At 33.2% G+C, this 15,286-nt stretch overlaps 2 protein-coding genes across 2 annotated transcripts; one reads left to right on the plus strand and one right to left on the minus strand.

Moving 5' to 3' along the window:
• Positions 1-872: 872 nt before the first annotated feature.
• LOTGIDRAFT_175639 (hypothetical protein) lies at positions 873-1,640 on the plus strand (the record flags this gene model as incomplete). Its single annotated transcript, XM_009058136.1, has 3 exons — positions 873-918; positions 1,097-1,285; positions 1,468-1,640. The coding sequence occupies 3 exons, from the start codon at positions 873-875 to the stop codon at positions 1,638-1,640; spliced, it is 408 nt and encodes a 135-aa protein (XP_009056384.1).
• Positions 1,641-2,154: 514 nt separating this feature from the next.
• LOTGIDRAFT_175640 (hypothetical protein) lies at positions 2,155-10,631 on the minus strand (the record flags this gene model as incomplete). Its single annotated transcript, XM_009058137.1, has 10 exons — positions 2,155-2,264; positions 3,607-3,706; positions 3,950-4,159; positions 4,421-4,543; positions 4,828-4,936; positions 5,333-5,385; positions 5,821-5,944; positions 6,389-6,528; positions 7,097-7,223; positions 10,570-10,631. The coding sequence occupies 10 exons, from the start codon at positions 10,629-10,631 to the stop codon at positions 2,155-2,157; spliced, it is 1,158 nt and encodes a 385-aa protein (XP_009056385.1).
• Positions 10,632-15,286: the final 4,655 nt, after the last annotated feature.

Here is a 15,286-nt window from a genome sequence, read left to right on the forward strand (position 1 = left end):
GGATTGGATGTTTTGTATATTTTTCTCGTAGAAACACACAAATTGTTCCAAAAAGTTCTTTAATTAAATACATTTACTTCTGAACTGAATACTGCCAGCGAGGTACATACCCCTCCCCCATTCAAAACATAATGATCTCACTCCCCAACTTAATACTTATTCTTTATAGTAATTCTGTTGTGATTATCCCGGATTTCAGATCTTGACTGTCTAAAATGATCAATGAATGCTTTTGACATTTCTTTACTTTCTCTCGAAGGGCTCGTCATGGACATCTTGATATGAATCATTTGTCTTGTATTCCTTATAAGATTGTTTTCCTTATAAGATTGTTTTCCTTATAAAATTGTATTCCTTGTAACATTGTATTCCTTGTAACATTGTATTCCTTGTAACATTGCATTCCTTGTAACATTGTATCCATTGTAATATTGTATTCCCTGTAATATTGTATTCATTGGAACATTATATTCCTTGTAACATTGTATTCCTTGTAACATTGTATTCCGTGTAAAATTGTATTCCTTATAACATTGTATACCTCGTAACATTGTATTCCGCGTAACATTGTATTCCAGGTAACATTGCATTCCTTGTAACATTGTATTCCAGGTAACATTCTATTCCGTGTAACACAGTAGTCCTTGTAACGTTGTATTCCAGGACTAATTCACATCCGCCAGACAATTCAAATTCATCACTCACTGGATAATTTAATAGACGAACATTTTGAGCTCGAGTGTAAAGTTAAAGAATATCGTGTGGTAGAAAGAGGAGTCGAGGTAGATATTGGCCTTTCAATTATTGACTACACCGGTTTCTGTGCCTGGGAAGGGGTGGTAACTCTGTTATCAAGGAGCCTGACTTCTCAGATGAGTGGAAGCGCTCGAAATAAAATAAGAAAGATATCCGTTTCGTGTAAGTATAACAGGTGCTCTTTCTTTGTAAATTTGTTTTGATAGTTCTAAAATAGACTCTTGGAGGATAGTTTGTGATGAGGTAATTACTTGCAACGTTTAAGGGAGGTAACATGTGTCCAAATTTTAAAAAAATGTCTTTTGATCGTTCTAATTCGCAAAAATCTGGCTCTTTTCAGCATTGGACAATGGGGCGATCTCAAGCTCTATAAGAGTCGGAGGCGACACCGGATTAAACTATGCCCATGCTACTGGTGATTGGAATCCACATCACCTCTATCCCTGGACTGCCAAACTACTGGGGTATCGACAGCCCATAGCTCATGGTATGTGGGTTCTGGGTAAAATGATAGCTTTGATACAATCTGGTAAGTTTTATGTTCTGATTTCAGAATAAATATTTCTATTGTGACTACAGAAAGTTGCCATTGTACCAGTCCCGTTGACACAATATTTCATAATTAATACCTAGCTTAATTTGAAACAGAAAAACCTAAGACCTAAGAATTATTCTATTTGAGCCATACTTGTGTTCATTCCTGTATTTCAGGACAAAAGCTAGAAAACTATCCTATCAGTATTGAGGCATTGTTTAGAAGACCACTGTTTATGCCAGGAAAAGTCGACTTCAAATACTCAAAGACATCATCTAATAGATATGATTTCCGTGTAATTGACACAGAAACAGCTGTTCCTCATTTGACTGGTTCGGTCGTCAGCTAACAGTCATTGTGCAAAATCTGATTTTTGTTGGACCTTATTTTACCTGTATGGTCCTACACAGTTGCATATCGAAAGGCGCAGAAAAGACCCCCAAATATTATCTTTCCTGGCAACGACCGAAAAAAACGTCGGGTAGACAAGTGGTGTTTTCGAGTGATGCTCTCGGAGCAATCTAATAATTGGAAAATGTCAGCATTGATATTAGATCCAATGATTTCAACATGTCAACATTGATAACTCAACCAAGGATTTGACCATGTCAGTAGTCATTTACAAAGAGGACAGACATAGAATAAAATTTATTTTCAAAAATATTATCAGATTAAAAATATTAAGCAATTATATTTAAAGCTAAAACAAGATTTAAAAATATTAACAGACTTTAAACAGTTTTTTTGACGTGACATATATTGATTAAACCACCTTTGATATTAATGACTATAGACTCGGACTGTAGGGGTTGTAGATTTACACTGACTCGTTTCGTTGACAGGAAGACTCTGCATTTCCGTTTCTATCTGGCTTTGGAATATTCCATGGGAACATCTGATGATGCTGATGCCACGGTTTTTTTCTTTCTTTGTGGACAAAATGGCAGCTTTACACAACAAGAAAACAAGGAAGCTGAAATAGAAGAAAATGCAATTGAATGGATTAAAGTAAACTCTTTATTATTAATTTAATTGGAACAATCTGGTTCAAGAATAGATATGCTTCAGCATGTGCGTAAATTCGTAGGTCAAATCTTTTGCGTCTGAATACAAGATAAATTCACCAGGATATTATAACGAAAAAATAAACAAGGAATTGTGAAGCCATAGTACTCTCAAAACTGCCAACGTAAAAACTGTATTTTTAATTTGATTGTTGAGAACAACTGAATACACTTTTTGGAAACATGTTTTGAAGTACATAGAGTTACACAAAGGAAATTCAAATAGTGTGAGTAAACGGTGTCCTGAGGAAAACTAAACATTTAACGCTTCTTTATATATCAGTACATGATTGTGTCCTGTATGGACTATATGGCTATGTGTTTATTGAATATGCATTGTATTGAAACACGTATATGATGTAGATTTGTAGATGGTCACATAAAACTATATTTTATGACTATATCAGATCAATATTATTTATTCATTTACATATACCACATAAGTTAACATATCAACTAATAGGATTTAAAAAATTACTTCAGTCAGATATTTATAATGCAAAACAATTCACGTTTGATAACATAAATTTTTAAGGTCTGTTATAATTTTGTTCTTACAGTTAAATTATTTATATTGATTATTTGTTTGCGGTTACATCCTATTCTAGGTTTATATTTAAGATAACAGCACACATACTAGTGCGAAAAACCCTTACATATATATACTACGACAGATGATTTTAATGACTAATATTGTCGAGGAGGTGGTCAGATAGAAATGTTTTCGTCGACATCAGAGCACGCTGGTATCAATCGATAAGCGTTTTTTTCGCCCAATTTAAAGAATATATGATTTTGGGGATATTACTCCGAACGTAAAAGCTTGAGGTGTTCGATGGCTCGAAGGTTTCGCTGATATCCACAAACAGGGTCTTTTACTCCAAAGCGACAAGCCGTCAAAATCATCTTTAAACCCTGTAAATAGACTTCATCGAACTACATACAATACACAGTATAGTTAAATATATTTTAATAAAGTTTATTTTTTTGTTTATCTAATTATATATATAATAAAACATATGTTATTATCTTGTCACGTTTTTTATTGTTATATTAATCATAAAACAACTTTTTGTTCATAAAGTTTTATTATATACAGGTCGACTTTGACGTCAAATGAATATAACTGTATTTCGAGTCTTTAGCACGAAATTACACTGGTACCTATATGGTATCTTCATCTAAATTCGTTTAAAGTTTATTTCTAATATTGTCTCAAAGATACAAAGATAGAGAAACTTTTAAGCTTACCTATAGCTGTAAAAACTCCAAATATATACAATATATTTCTCCAGCCGACCAATTTTAGGAGAATATTTATTACCAACGGTCCACCAATACCAGACAATGACTAAAACAGCAATTTATTATAAATATATTTTAAACTTACTCTGAGTTTCACGATACCCAATTTTAATGTTTTATTTAAAGAAAAATGAAGGTTTTCTTGTACGGGTTATGAATGAGATGTGATAAACTGAACATAGATTTTTGAAATACATGTTAGTTTAATTACATATAAAATACGAAGATATGAATTCCATATAACATTATTGAATATTAATTAATAGATTAATAACCTGCGTGTACTTACAACAGAAGTCCAAATGATGGCAAAATTAGTAGTGAAATGCATTACACCCCATGTGGAGCGTATTATACTTGGTGCTAATATTAATACCGAAGATAAAACACAATATAAGGCACAGATCCAGAAAAAGAACCAACCACGAGGTAGATTGTGGGTTTGATACAATGAAAAGGTTAACATTGCTGACACAAACATATTTAGAATCAACATGATCTGAAAAATGACAAAAAAAACCCATCAGCAATCGCTTTATGATTACCAAAATATCTCAAAGACCGAATTCAAGATTGGCTAATAACCCTCATTACCAAACAGGCTGTCTCGATTAATTACCCATACCCATACTGTTTGAGATGGAGCACGCTACTTCCAAAAAATCAGTAGCGTATTTAGGCTAGCGCCTCGTAGATACACCTCTCATTTTGCACCCCATATTTTCAGATAAGCACCTGCACTGAATGAATAAATACCTACCTTTGTACTGGTCATGTCAGCGATATAAGCTATGGAAATTTTATATACGGCCGACAGGATGGACGCCGTGGCTCCAAGTGTAGCTAGAAAATGGTCATCGTGAATAAAAGTCTGACCAAAACTCTGAAAAAGATAAATTATTATGCTAGGCTAGAAATATGTTCCCCCGTGCTGATTCCAGACACCCGAGTGAAGTGTCATCTTCATTGAGTTCATCTTATATTACGATGTGCATGTGCGTGAAACAGAATTCTTACCAGGTCTGCTAATTTGGGATATGGGGTTAATGGTCCAATGCTAGTACGTCAAAACCATAAAAGTGTCAATTATTCAATTACTGTTTGTAGAAAAGTAGGACGTAAAACTTCAATTTATTTAAGAGGTGTGTTATATGGGACGACACTGACCTTATATATGGACTGAATACCCATTAACACAGTTGCAGATGTAAAAACAACAATCCATAAAACATAACTTCCTGGATCTTTAAATAATTCCATTGGACTACTCTCACCTCTGAAATGGGAAAATTCACAAACAATCAACGGATTATTCGCCTCGTATGATCATTTCAAAAACAGGATTAAGATATTGAGCATTGTAAAAAAGGGTAGGCCCTATTATCGCAGTTTATTTGAAGATAATGTTCGTGGTCTCAAAATATGTAAAATCAGAGGAAACCTAAAGAACTTATCAATTTGTCCGATTTGATCTTTGAATTGCTTGAGTCTACATATATAAGCACAGGGCAGGAAACGGGCGCATTTTTTATTACTTCATAATAGTAGTGCAACCCAGTGTAAGGGTTTTTCAGATGACGTCGTCAGCTAACGTTTTGAAACCAACTTGATAAAGATAATGACAGTCCATGCAAACTTTCACTCATTCTGATTAACGGTAAAGAAAACTCACATTAATGATTCTTCTCGAGAAGTTCCTGGTTCATTTTCATTCTGAAAATCCTCCTGAAACGAAACGATTAGCCAGGCTGTTTATTTTGGCATTTATTTACAAAACTTGACTCTTCACTCTAATGGCATTAGCTATTCGCCTGTAAACTGGTCTGTATTATTATATTCTATGCCCATGTCAATTCGAAAACAAAATCTTCATGCTTGACTTCCCTAAACTAAATTGTTGTGTCAGTGTATAGAGAACATTACGCTTTTTTGTGACCTTGGCCAGTGCTTTACAAAGGATTTTTTCGGAACTAATACTACTCTATCAACAGACGTCGTCATTGTCATTCGGTAAACCAAATGGCCCATTGGTGACCAACCTAATATATCCGATTTTTCGTTTACTTCTTGAGTATGTTCTCTTTCTTACATGGTTCTTTGATTCTTAATATTCTCTGATTCTAGAAGAAACGCCGAGACTAAGGTTTCGCTTATACTTACATAAGTGACTGCTAAAGGTGTAAAGGCAAGAATGGTACCAATGAATTGTAATACAAATACTATTCCACCCAATAACAGGAATGTATTTGGTACTTTGTTTAATAATACTGTTTGATTAAATACACTGGAAATGAAAGAGTTTTATTTTAAAGAAGCATAGGGTATTTGAGTATACTATTTTTACGTTTCACGTGCTCATACAATATTATCAAGAGGATTGAATGAATTTAGAAATGTTATATCCATGAAATCCACCATGTTTATCTGAAACACCAACAGCTCGCTGTGAGCCTCTATATCATTGCCCACCCAGAGTTTAATAAGGTGCTAAAATTGGGATGCAAAACTCCATTTCAATTCTATCATATTGCTCTATGAAAGAAAATTGGGCTTTCTAGTCTGTTATCGGGACTATTTCCATTTGGATATTCTAGACTAATGGAAACCATTTTTGGACGAGCTTCGTCGCCATTGTGTTCAAACACAGTGGGACTGGTTAAAAGAGGTGACCAAAACTACCACAACCTGTGATAACGAATAAACTGGATATAAAAATCAGTTGACCTACCGTACCGAACCTAGGTGTTCATGTGGAGAAAGATTATCGGGATTAACATAGGCTGATACTACAGAATTAAACACCGTACCCCCAGTACTGAATCCCGCTATTAATACAGCACTAACTGTAGCTACATGATCAGGAAACCACTGAAAAACACATTCATGGTATGATCAGACTGGGAGCAAAGGCTTCGTGACATCTATGAACATGTAAGTGAACGAAATTTACTTTATGGAATCACGAAAAACCATTGTAACTATTCTGACAAATCTGGTCCTATACAGTTTGTCAGACGGATGTGATATCTCATGTCTTGCTGAAAATTCTAATATGGCCCAAGTAGCGACCCAATCTGATTCTGATCCGGTTTATCCCACAAGATAAATTACACTAAATATTTGGCCTTACCCGTGACGATATCACATCCTTTTATTATGACGTCCGTGTGACGGAACTGGGTAGAGTCAGATTTGTCGGATTACATCGTATCGTCAGAAGTTGAAAAAAACAATTTGCAAACCGTTACTTTAAAGAACCCACCTGGTCGGAAAATAACAAAATGATATACTATACCATGGCATTAAAAATGAAATTCGAACACATACATCCGGTTCTTATTGCTACAATACTTCAATCAATGGCAATCATTCTCTTTAAAAAGGTCATTTTGACATAATTTCATATATAATACTGTCGACACATTTATATACCTACCCTGGAGATTAAATCTAATGAAGTGACATATCCTATACCAGCACCAAACCCACAGATTAAACCATACGTTAATATAGTAGCCCAGATCGAATGGTGAATTGATACATATGATAGCAGATAACCAGTCCTATAAAACGGTAGATTAATAAACTAAGAAATATCAGTTGTGAAAAATTACCAACGAATCAAATGTTAGATTTACACAGGTTAACACATGCACTGGTTAAAAAAATTTAATTCAATTATCCACATTATCCACATAACTATCGATATATCAGGATAATGTAGGTCAACTATCAATATATCAGGATAATGTAGGTCAACTATCAATATATCAGGATAATGTAGGTCAACTATCAATATATCAGGATAATGTAGGTCAACTATCGATATATCAGGATAATGTAGGTCAACTATCAATATATCAGGATAATGTAGGTCAACTATCAATATATCAGGATAATGTAGGTCAACTATCGATATATCAGGATAATGTAGGTCAACCATCTACACATCATGGTAATGTAGGTCAATTATCTACACATTATGGCAATGTAGGTCAATAATGTAGGTCAACTATCAATATATCAGGATAATGTAGGTCAACTATCAATATATCAGGATAATGTAGGTGAACTATCAATATATCAGGATAATGTAGGTCAACTATCAATATATCAGGATAATGTAGGTCAACAATCAATATATCAGGATAATGTAGGTCAACAATCAATATATCAGGATAATGTAGGTCAACTATCGATATATCAGGATAATGTAGGTGAACTATCAATATATCAGGATAATGTAGGTCAACTATCAATATATCAGGATAATGTAGGTCAACTATCAATATATCAGGATAATGTAGGTCAACTATCAATATATCAGGATAATGTAGGTGAACTATCAATATATCAGGATAATGTAGGTCAACTATCAATATATCAGGATAATGTAAGTCAACTATCGATATATCAGGATAATGTAGGTCAACCATCTACACAATATGCTAATGTAGGTCAACCATCTACACATCATGGTAATATAGGTCAATTATCTACACATTATGGCAATGTAGGTCAACTATCTACACATTATTATCACTATATAGGTCAACCATTTATACTTAAGGATAATGTAGGTCAACTATCAATATATCAGGATAATGTAGGTCAACTATCGATATATCAGGATAATGTAGGTTAGCTATCTATACATCATGGTAATGTAGGTCAACTATCTACACATCATTATCACTATAAAGGTCAACCATTTATACTTAAGGATAATGTAGGTCATCTGTCTGAATGTATATGGGTCAGCTATCCTCATCTGAAAGATTATGTACGTCAACCATCTACATGCATGTTATGATGATATAGGTCAACCATCTACATATTATGATGATATAGGTCAACCATCTACATGTTATGATGATATAGGTCAACTGTCGTCTACTTGCTGTACTAATATAAAATATGATAATATAGGTCTACACATTGAGACAATGTAGGTCAACGGTCTACACATTAGGATAATGTAGGTCAATGATCTACACATTATAACGATGTAATTCAACTACTTCACATTTAGATAATGTAGGTCAACTATCTACAATTTGAGAATATATAGGTCAACTATCAAAACATCATGATAATATAGGTCAACCAGCACACTTAATGATAATATAGGTCATATATCTACACATTATGATGATTAGGTCCACTATCTTCAAGTTATGATGATATAGGTCAACGATCTACACACCATGATAATATAGGTCAACGATCTACACAATATGATAATGTAGGTCAATTATCCACACATTGATTTAATGTAGGTCAACTATCTACAGGTTATGTTAAAGTAGGTCAACTATCTACACATGAGGATAATGTAGGTCAGCTATCTACGCACTATGATGAAGTAGGTCAACTATCCACACGTAATGATAATGTAGGTCATTTAACTACACATAATTATAATATAGGTCAACGAGCACACAAAATCATAATGTAGATAAAACCTTCTACACAATATGATAAATATTAAGTCAACAATCTACAAGTTATGATAATATAGGTCAACGATCTACACACCATGATAATGTAGGTCAACGATCTAAACACCATGATAATATAGGTCAATGATCTACACGCCATGATAATATAGGCCAACGATCTAAACACCATGATAATATAGGTCAACGATCTACATGCCATGATAATATACGTCAACGATCCACACACCATGATAATATAGGTCAACGATCTAAACACCTTGATAATATAGGTCAACGATCTACACGCCATGATAATATAGGTCAACGATCTACACACCATGTTAATATAGGTCAACGGTCTAAACACTATGGTAATATAGGTCAACGATCTACACGCCATGATAATATAGGTCAACGATCTACACACCATGATAATATAGGTCAACGATCTAAACACCATGATAATATAGGTCAACGATCTACACGCTATGATAATATAGGTCTACAATCTACACACCATGATAATATAGGTCAACGATCTACACACAATGATAATAGGTCAAACGATAATCATGATAATGTAGGTCATGTATCTACAATGCATATGGGTCAGCTATTCTCATCTGAAAGATTATGTAGGTCATGGTCAATCTACAAGTTATGATAATATAGGACAACGATCTACACATTATGATTATATAGCTCAACGATCTACATGTTAAGGTTATGTAGACTACGTATCTAAAAAATTCGAAGAAAAAAAGTTACCTACGTAAAAATGACATTAGAAATGCCCAGCGTTAATCTGTAACCAAATCTTTTCACAAGAAGTCCAGATATTAACATGGTCACAAATAGTGAACCATTAAACATCCCCAATATCCATACTTCACTTCCGATATCAGATTCATTGTAAAATCCCTGGTAGTGCATAAACGCTGTTACATATGTAATCAAATTTCCTGAAATTATTTTTCTCATGATCATAAATATCAAATCTAATAACAATAATTTCTAAATGACATTTATAAGTAGGTAGAACATTAAATAAATAAGAACACTATTATGGATATACTAACTACTTTAATTTCTACAGCGTTTCAATTCAATAATATTGTTGTATCCTAATTGCTTATTGATCACATTGTAGTTCTTCTTTATCCACTAGTGCTTATATATCCATAATAGTTTTCTAATTTTTTAAATCTAATAACTGTTGGCAATATTGGATAGGCAAAAGTAGGTCTTTATTCAAATTACTTGCTTACTTTCGTAACAAAAACCTTCTGTTTCATTTCATGCAAATATTTAATAAAAACAAAACAAGATCGCTACAAGAGAATATCAACTAAAATATCTCAGGATCCTGTCAAAGGATTGGTTTTTGAACACCATCCTCTCTCTCACTAACACTTCTATTAGGGATCTATTAAGAACTATGGTTTGTTGCATAAATCATTGCACGTACCAAATAAAAACGGCACTCCAATGCAGGAGTAGATAAGGAAACCACCAAGTAATGTGGCCCATTTCTTATAGTTAATTTCTTTAAAATTAACCATTGATACCATTCGAAGGTTCAGCGTAACATTTCTTCCATAAATTACTTAACTCCTAATTCCTGAAATGAATTAATTAGTTTATAAGGTTTTAAGGAATATCGACAACACAATACATATCAACACAAATACAATACATATCAACACAAATACAATGCATATATTATATTAATATATTAATCAACACAGATACAAGGTATATTAATCAACACAAATACAACACAAATCAAGATATGTCAACACAAATACAAAATATTTTAATCAACACAGATACAAGGTATATTAATCAACACAAATACAACACAAATACAAGATATATCTACACAAATACAAGATATATGTCAACACAAATACAAGATATATCTACATAAATACAATACATATCAACACAAATACAACACATATCAACACAAATACAAGATATATTTTATCTATCAACACAGATATAATACATTTCAGCACAAATACAAGATATGTCAACACAAATACAAGATATATCTACAGAAATACAATACATATCAACACAAATACAAGATATGCCTATCAGCACAAATACAAGATATATTAATCAACACAAATACAACACAAATACAAGATATATCTACACAAATACAAGATATATCTACACAAATACAGGATATATTTTATCAATCAACACAAATATAATACATTTCAGCACAAATACAAGATATGTCAACACAAATACAAGATATATCTACACAAATACAAGATATATCTACACAAATAGAAGATATATGTACACAAATACAATTCATATCTACACAAATACAATACATGTCAACACAAATACAAGATATATCTACACAAATACAAGATATATGTCAATACAAATACAAGATATATCTACACAAATACAATACATATCAACACAAATACAAGGTATACACATATACAAGATGTATCAACAAAAGTTCTAGATACATCAATATATATGCAAGACATATTACACTCACATAAATAACACATTATTAGCATACTATATTCCCTTAACTATTCTATTCGCTTATTTATATTTATCAGAATATATTATACAGATAATGGTCGAGTTTATAATCATTGTTGAATATTAATCAAGTGTAACATTAAATATGCAACAGAGAGTGACGGCGCCAGTGGGAGTATAGGGGAGCGGGTCATTTGCCCCCTAGAAAAGTGGTTTGCACCCCCAATTGTACCCCCACTTTATTTTTAACACATCTAAATGTCGACCCTTTTCTTCCAAAATATGTGTTAGAATTCACAAATCAATTCATTTTACTAAAATTTTCTTGGGAGAACCCCTTAAGACACTCTATGAGAGGCTTGCGACTATTACAAAACCACAAATTAGCCAAATTTGAATTCAGCCTCAGCAGTTGTCCCTCCATTGAATCAGATTGGGCACCTATTTGTACCCCTAGTCTAGCAAGGTTTGCGCCGCCACTGGCAGCAGGTGGAATTTAATAGTTTAGAATACTGTCTATTTCACAACAATATCCCTTTGGTTTAGTATGCATATTTCTGTGAAACAGTATTATTATAGGAACAAAGTCAAAAAGCACATTGAATTAGAAAGGTGTACGATTCCTTTCCACATCGAAACCTTGATCCTTCTGGCCAATATTCTCTTCACTAAATTTCAAAATAGTTTTATGGTTCTACCTACATCATTATTCAATTGCGTTCTACAATATTGTTGTTTTGAGCATTATTCTAACGTAAATATTTTATGATCAATTTTATGACACTTTCGCATAATATTTTGTTGCTTAACATTCAATCAATCATAATTAGTGAAGAGAAAACAGGCCTTTTCGGTCACAGATGTAATATATCAAATAGCCTTACACCACCTTCACAAATCGGACTGGTTTTATAACCATGTCAGATAAGTGTATATTAATAATTGATCTCAGGCAAGTCAGAAATTTGTGAGGTGTAATATTAGTATAAGTTAAAAACAAACCCGAATTTGACAATAAAATTAATCCTTTCACGGAGTATTCATCCACAAACTAACCGTAATTTAAATTTACCTTTTAATTGCATTATATTCATTATATATCCTACGTCACTTTCTAAAAACTACATCAAAACGTGATATATGTCTATATTCTCTTTATCATACATTCATATATATCATAAATATCCGCTTGCCTACTGTTATGCTATTGTATGAAAAGGAGACCCGTTGACAATGTTAAAAGCATATATTTTGTCTCCATGATACAGGAAGCTGAAATGATCTTCTTGCAGCTGATTAAGCCAAAAATAAGACGATTTAATACCTTTAAATATTTCCGAACCTAATAAATTAATGGAGGGTAGATCTAAATTTTTTTAATAAACTTTTCATATGTATCGGTTCATACAATTCCACTAAAACTAATTGTGTATGACGTCACTAATCGCTTTATCACACAAGGACTCAATTAGTGACGTCATATACACTTAGTTCTAATTGGATGAACCACAGACGTCTGATTGGAAATTGGAATTGATGCTATCGATGTCTCCGATACACATAAAAAGTTCAGAAAGCCTCTTTACAATCCTTTTAATAAATTAATCCGATTCTTGGTGGTCGAAATATCAAAGAACATCATCCAAAGGTTGATTGAACTATCAATGGAAGTACGTAACACAATTGATGGTCGAAATATCAATGAAAGTACGTAACACATTGAGTGGTCGAAATATCAATGAAAGTACGTAACATATTGAATGGTCGAAATATCAATGAAAGTACGTCATGCGATGGTTGGTGGAAATATCAATGAATATACGTTACGCAATGCGTGAACTCAATGGTTCTCTATGTTTATAAGTTGATTAAAATATAAATGAAGTCGTTAACACCAGGTGTTCATAAATGATCAATACATAAAATGTCATCTCACAATCAATTTGTTCCACCGGTTCCACATTTTATAGCCCCAAGATACATACCACACATTTATATAAATTCATAACAACTCTGACAACAATAGGCATGCTTGCTGACACAGGAAACGGAGCTAAGTATCAAGGCTCCGTTCCTCAGAATATTTTGCCATAAGATTGACACATCAAATATTCGATTTTACTTGCTACTTTGCATGTTAGAAAATCACACTTACGACAAAAATCGATCGGAAAATTGTTAGAGAAAGTAGGTCAAGGGAGTATGTTACCCGACTTTCTCACTCTGGTAATGTATGCATATAAATAAATGAAACAAGTGACGCAGCACTGTAATCTTCAGTCTGGGTCACTTGTGTCCCTGGAAGACGCTAATGAAAAGAGTGGGTGTGTGATGCTTATTTCAAAAAGAAGAGATGTGATATAAAACATCGGGGAGTGATGAAACTGTCCGCTGTGTCAAGTTTCATTTCGTGTGTCCCTTGTCTCTTTAAAACGTTATACAACTGCGTCTAAGGTAAAATCTGATATAAAAAATCATTTAAACACATGTTTAAATCAATAATACAAAACAAAAAATAAGCTCAGATAGCTTTTCTTTTTCTAACGTTTTCTTCACGTTTGCCAGGGACCAAGCTGTCGTAACGGGGTTTTTCTCGAGGCCCTTTCCTGAATGAGTCAATTACTTCATCGTAGTGGCCAATAAATCTGCTGCTCATATGTCATCAGCAGCAGTCACTCGGTCTTGCACCTGAACTAGTTGGCATGACTATGTGTACAGGATCTTCATTCAACACTTTTAACTTCATCTGCATCAAGATGTTGGCCAATTGAAAAAAAATTTGCTTTATCTTTGGAAATAAATTCATAAACTCTGCTGCACAGCGTACCAAACTCAAAGTCTTTATTGGGACAAAATGCCTCCATCTTTGACAATGGATGGTTCTGTTGTAAAACAGCAAATTTCACCTACATCCGTGCGAATACTAAAGTGACAAAAAACGACTAAATTTAAATTTGCAAGTTTACAATGATATTTATGATGGTAATAACAACAAGGCAATTAATACTCCTGGATATACTACGACAAAAACAAAATCATAACCTATAATTGTTCGAGACACGAGTCATTTAATTGAATGTATGGTAATTGGCACGTTAAAATGAATCAGGCTTCCTTAATACGCTAGCTATTAAGTTGCGTCGCACAGACCGTCAATAAACTTTTCAAGAATGAAAGCACAGGAATAAAAAAGACCCCATCACGACTTATCTGCGTATGTTCAAATTTTGAAGACGGGGAAAAAAAATATGATTCATTTTTTTTACAATATTTTGAATGTCTAAAATCATAATAATTGCGAACTTTTGCTGAAAAGTGTTCAATATTGGCTTTTGGCGCCCCTTTAAAGAACGCTACTTGATTTTCCGTCCCTGGTGGAGCAAGTGCCCCACTTTGACTGCAAACTACGATGTGATACCACTTAAATTGAACCCTGTTATTATATGTGAGGAATTGAACAATGACGGTCATTTTAATTATTGCAACAGTTCATGTTAAACAGTCAATTAAATTATATATTAATAATGAGTAATATATGAAATATAATATACTGATAATTGATATTCTACCATCAATATTAACGTATTTTAATATAGCATGCAAGATATCAGGTTAGTGTTGTCACTTCATACAGTGAAGGAGATAATAGCAGTGTGCCCTCT

The sequence above is a fragment of the Lottia gigantea genome, assembly GCF_000327385.1.
Source record: "Lottia gigantea unplaced genomic scaffold LOTGIsca_325, whole genome shotgun sequence".
Lineage (NCBI taxonomy): Eukaryota > Metazoa > Mollusca > Gastropoda > Lottiidae > Lottia > Lottia gigantea.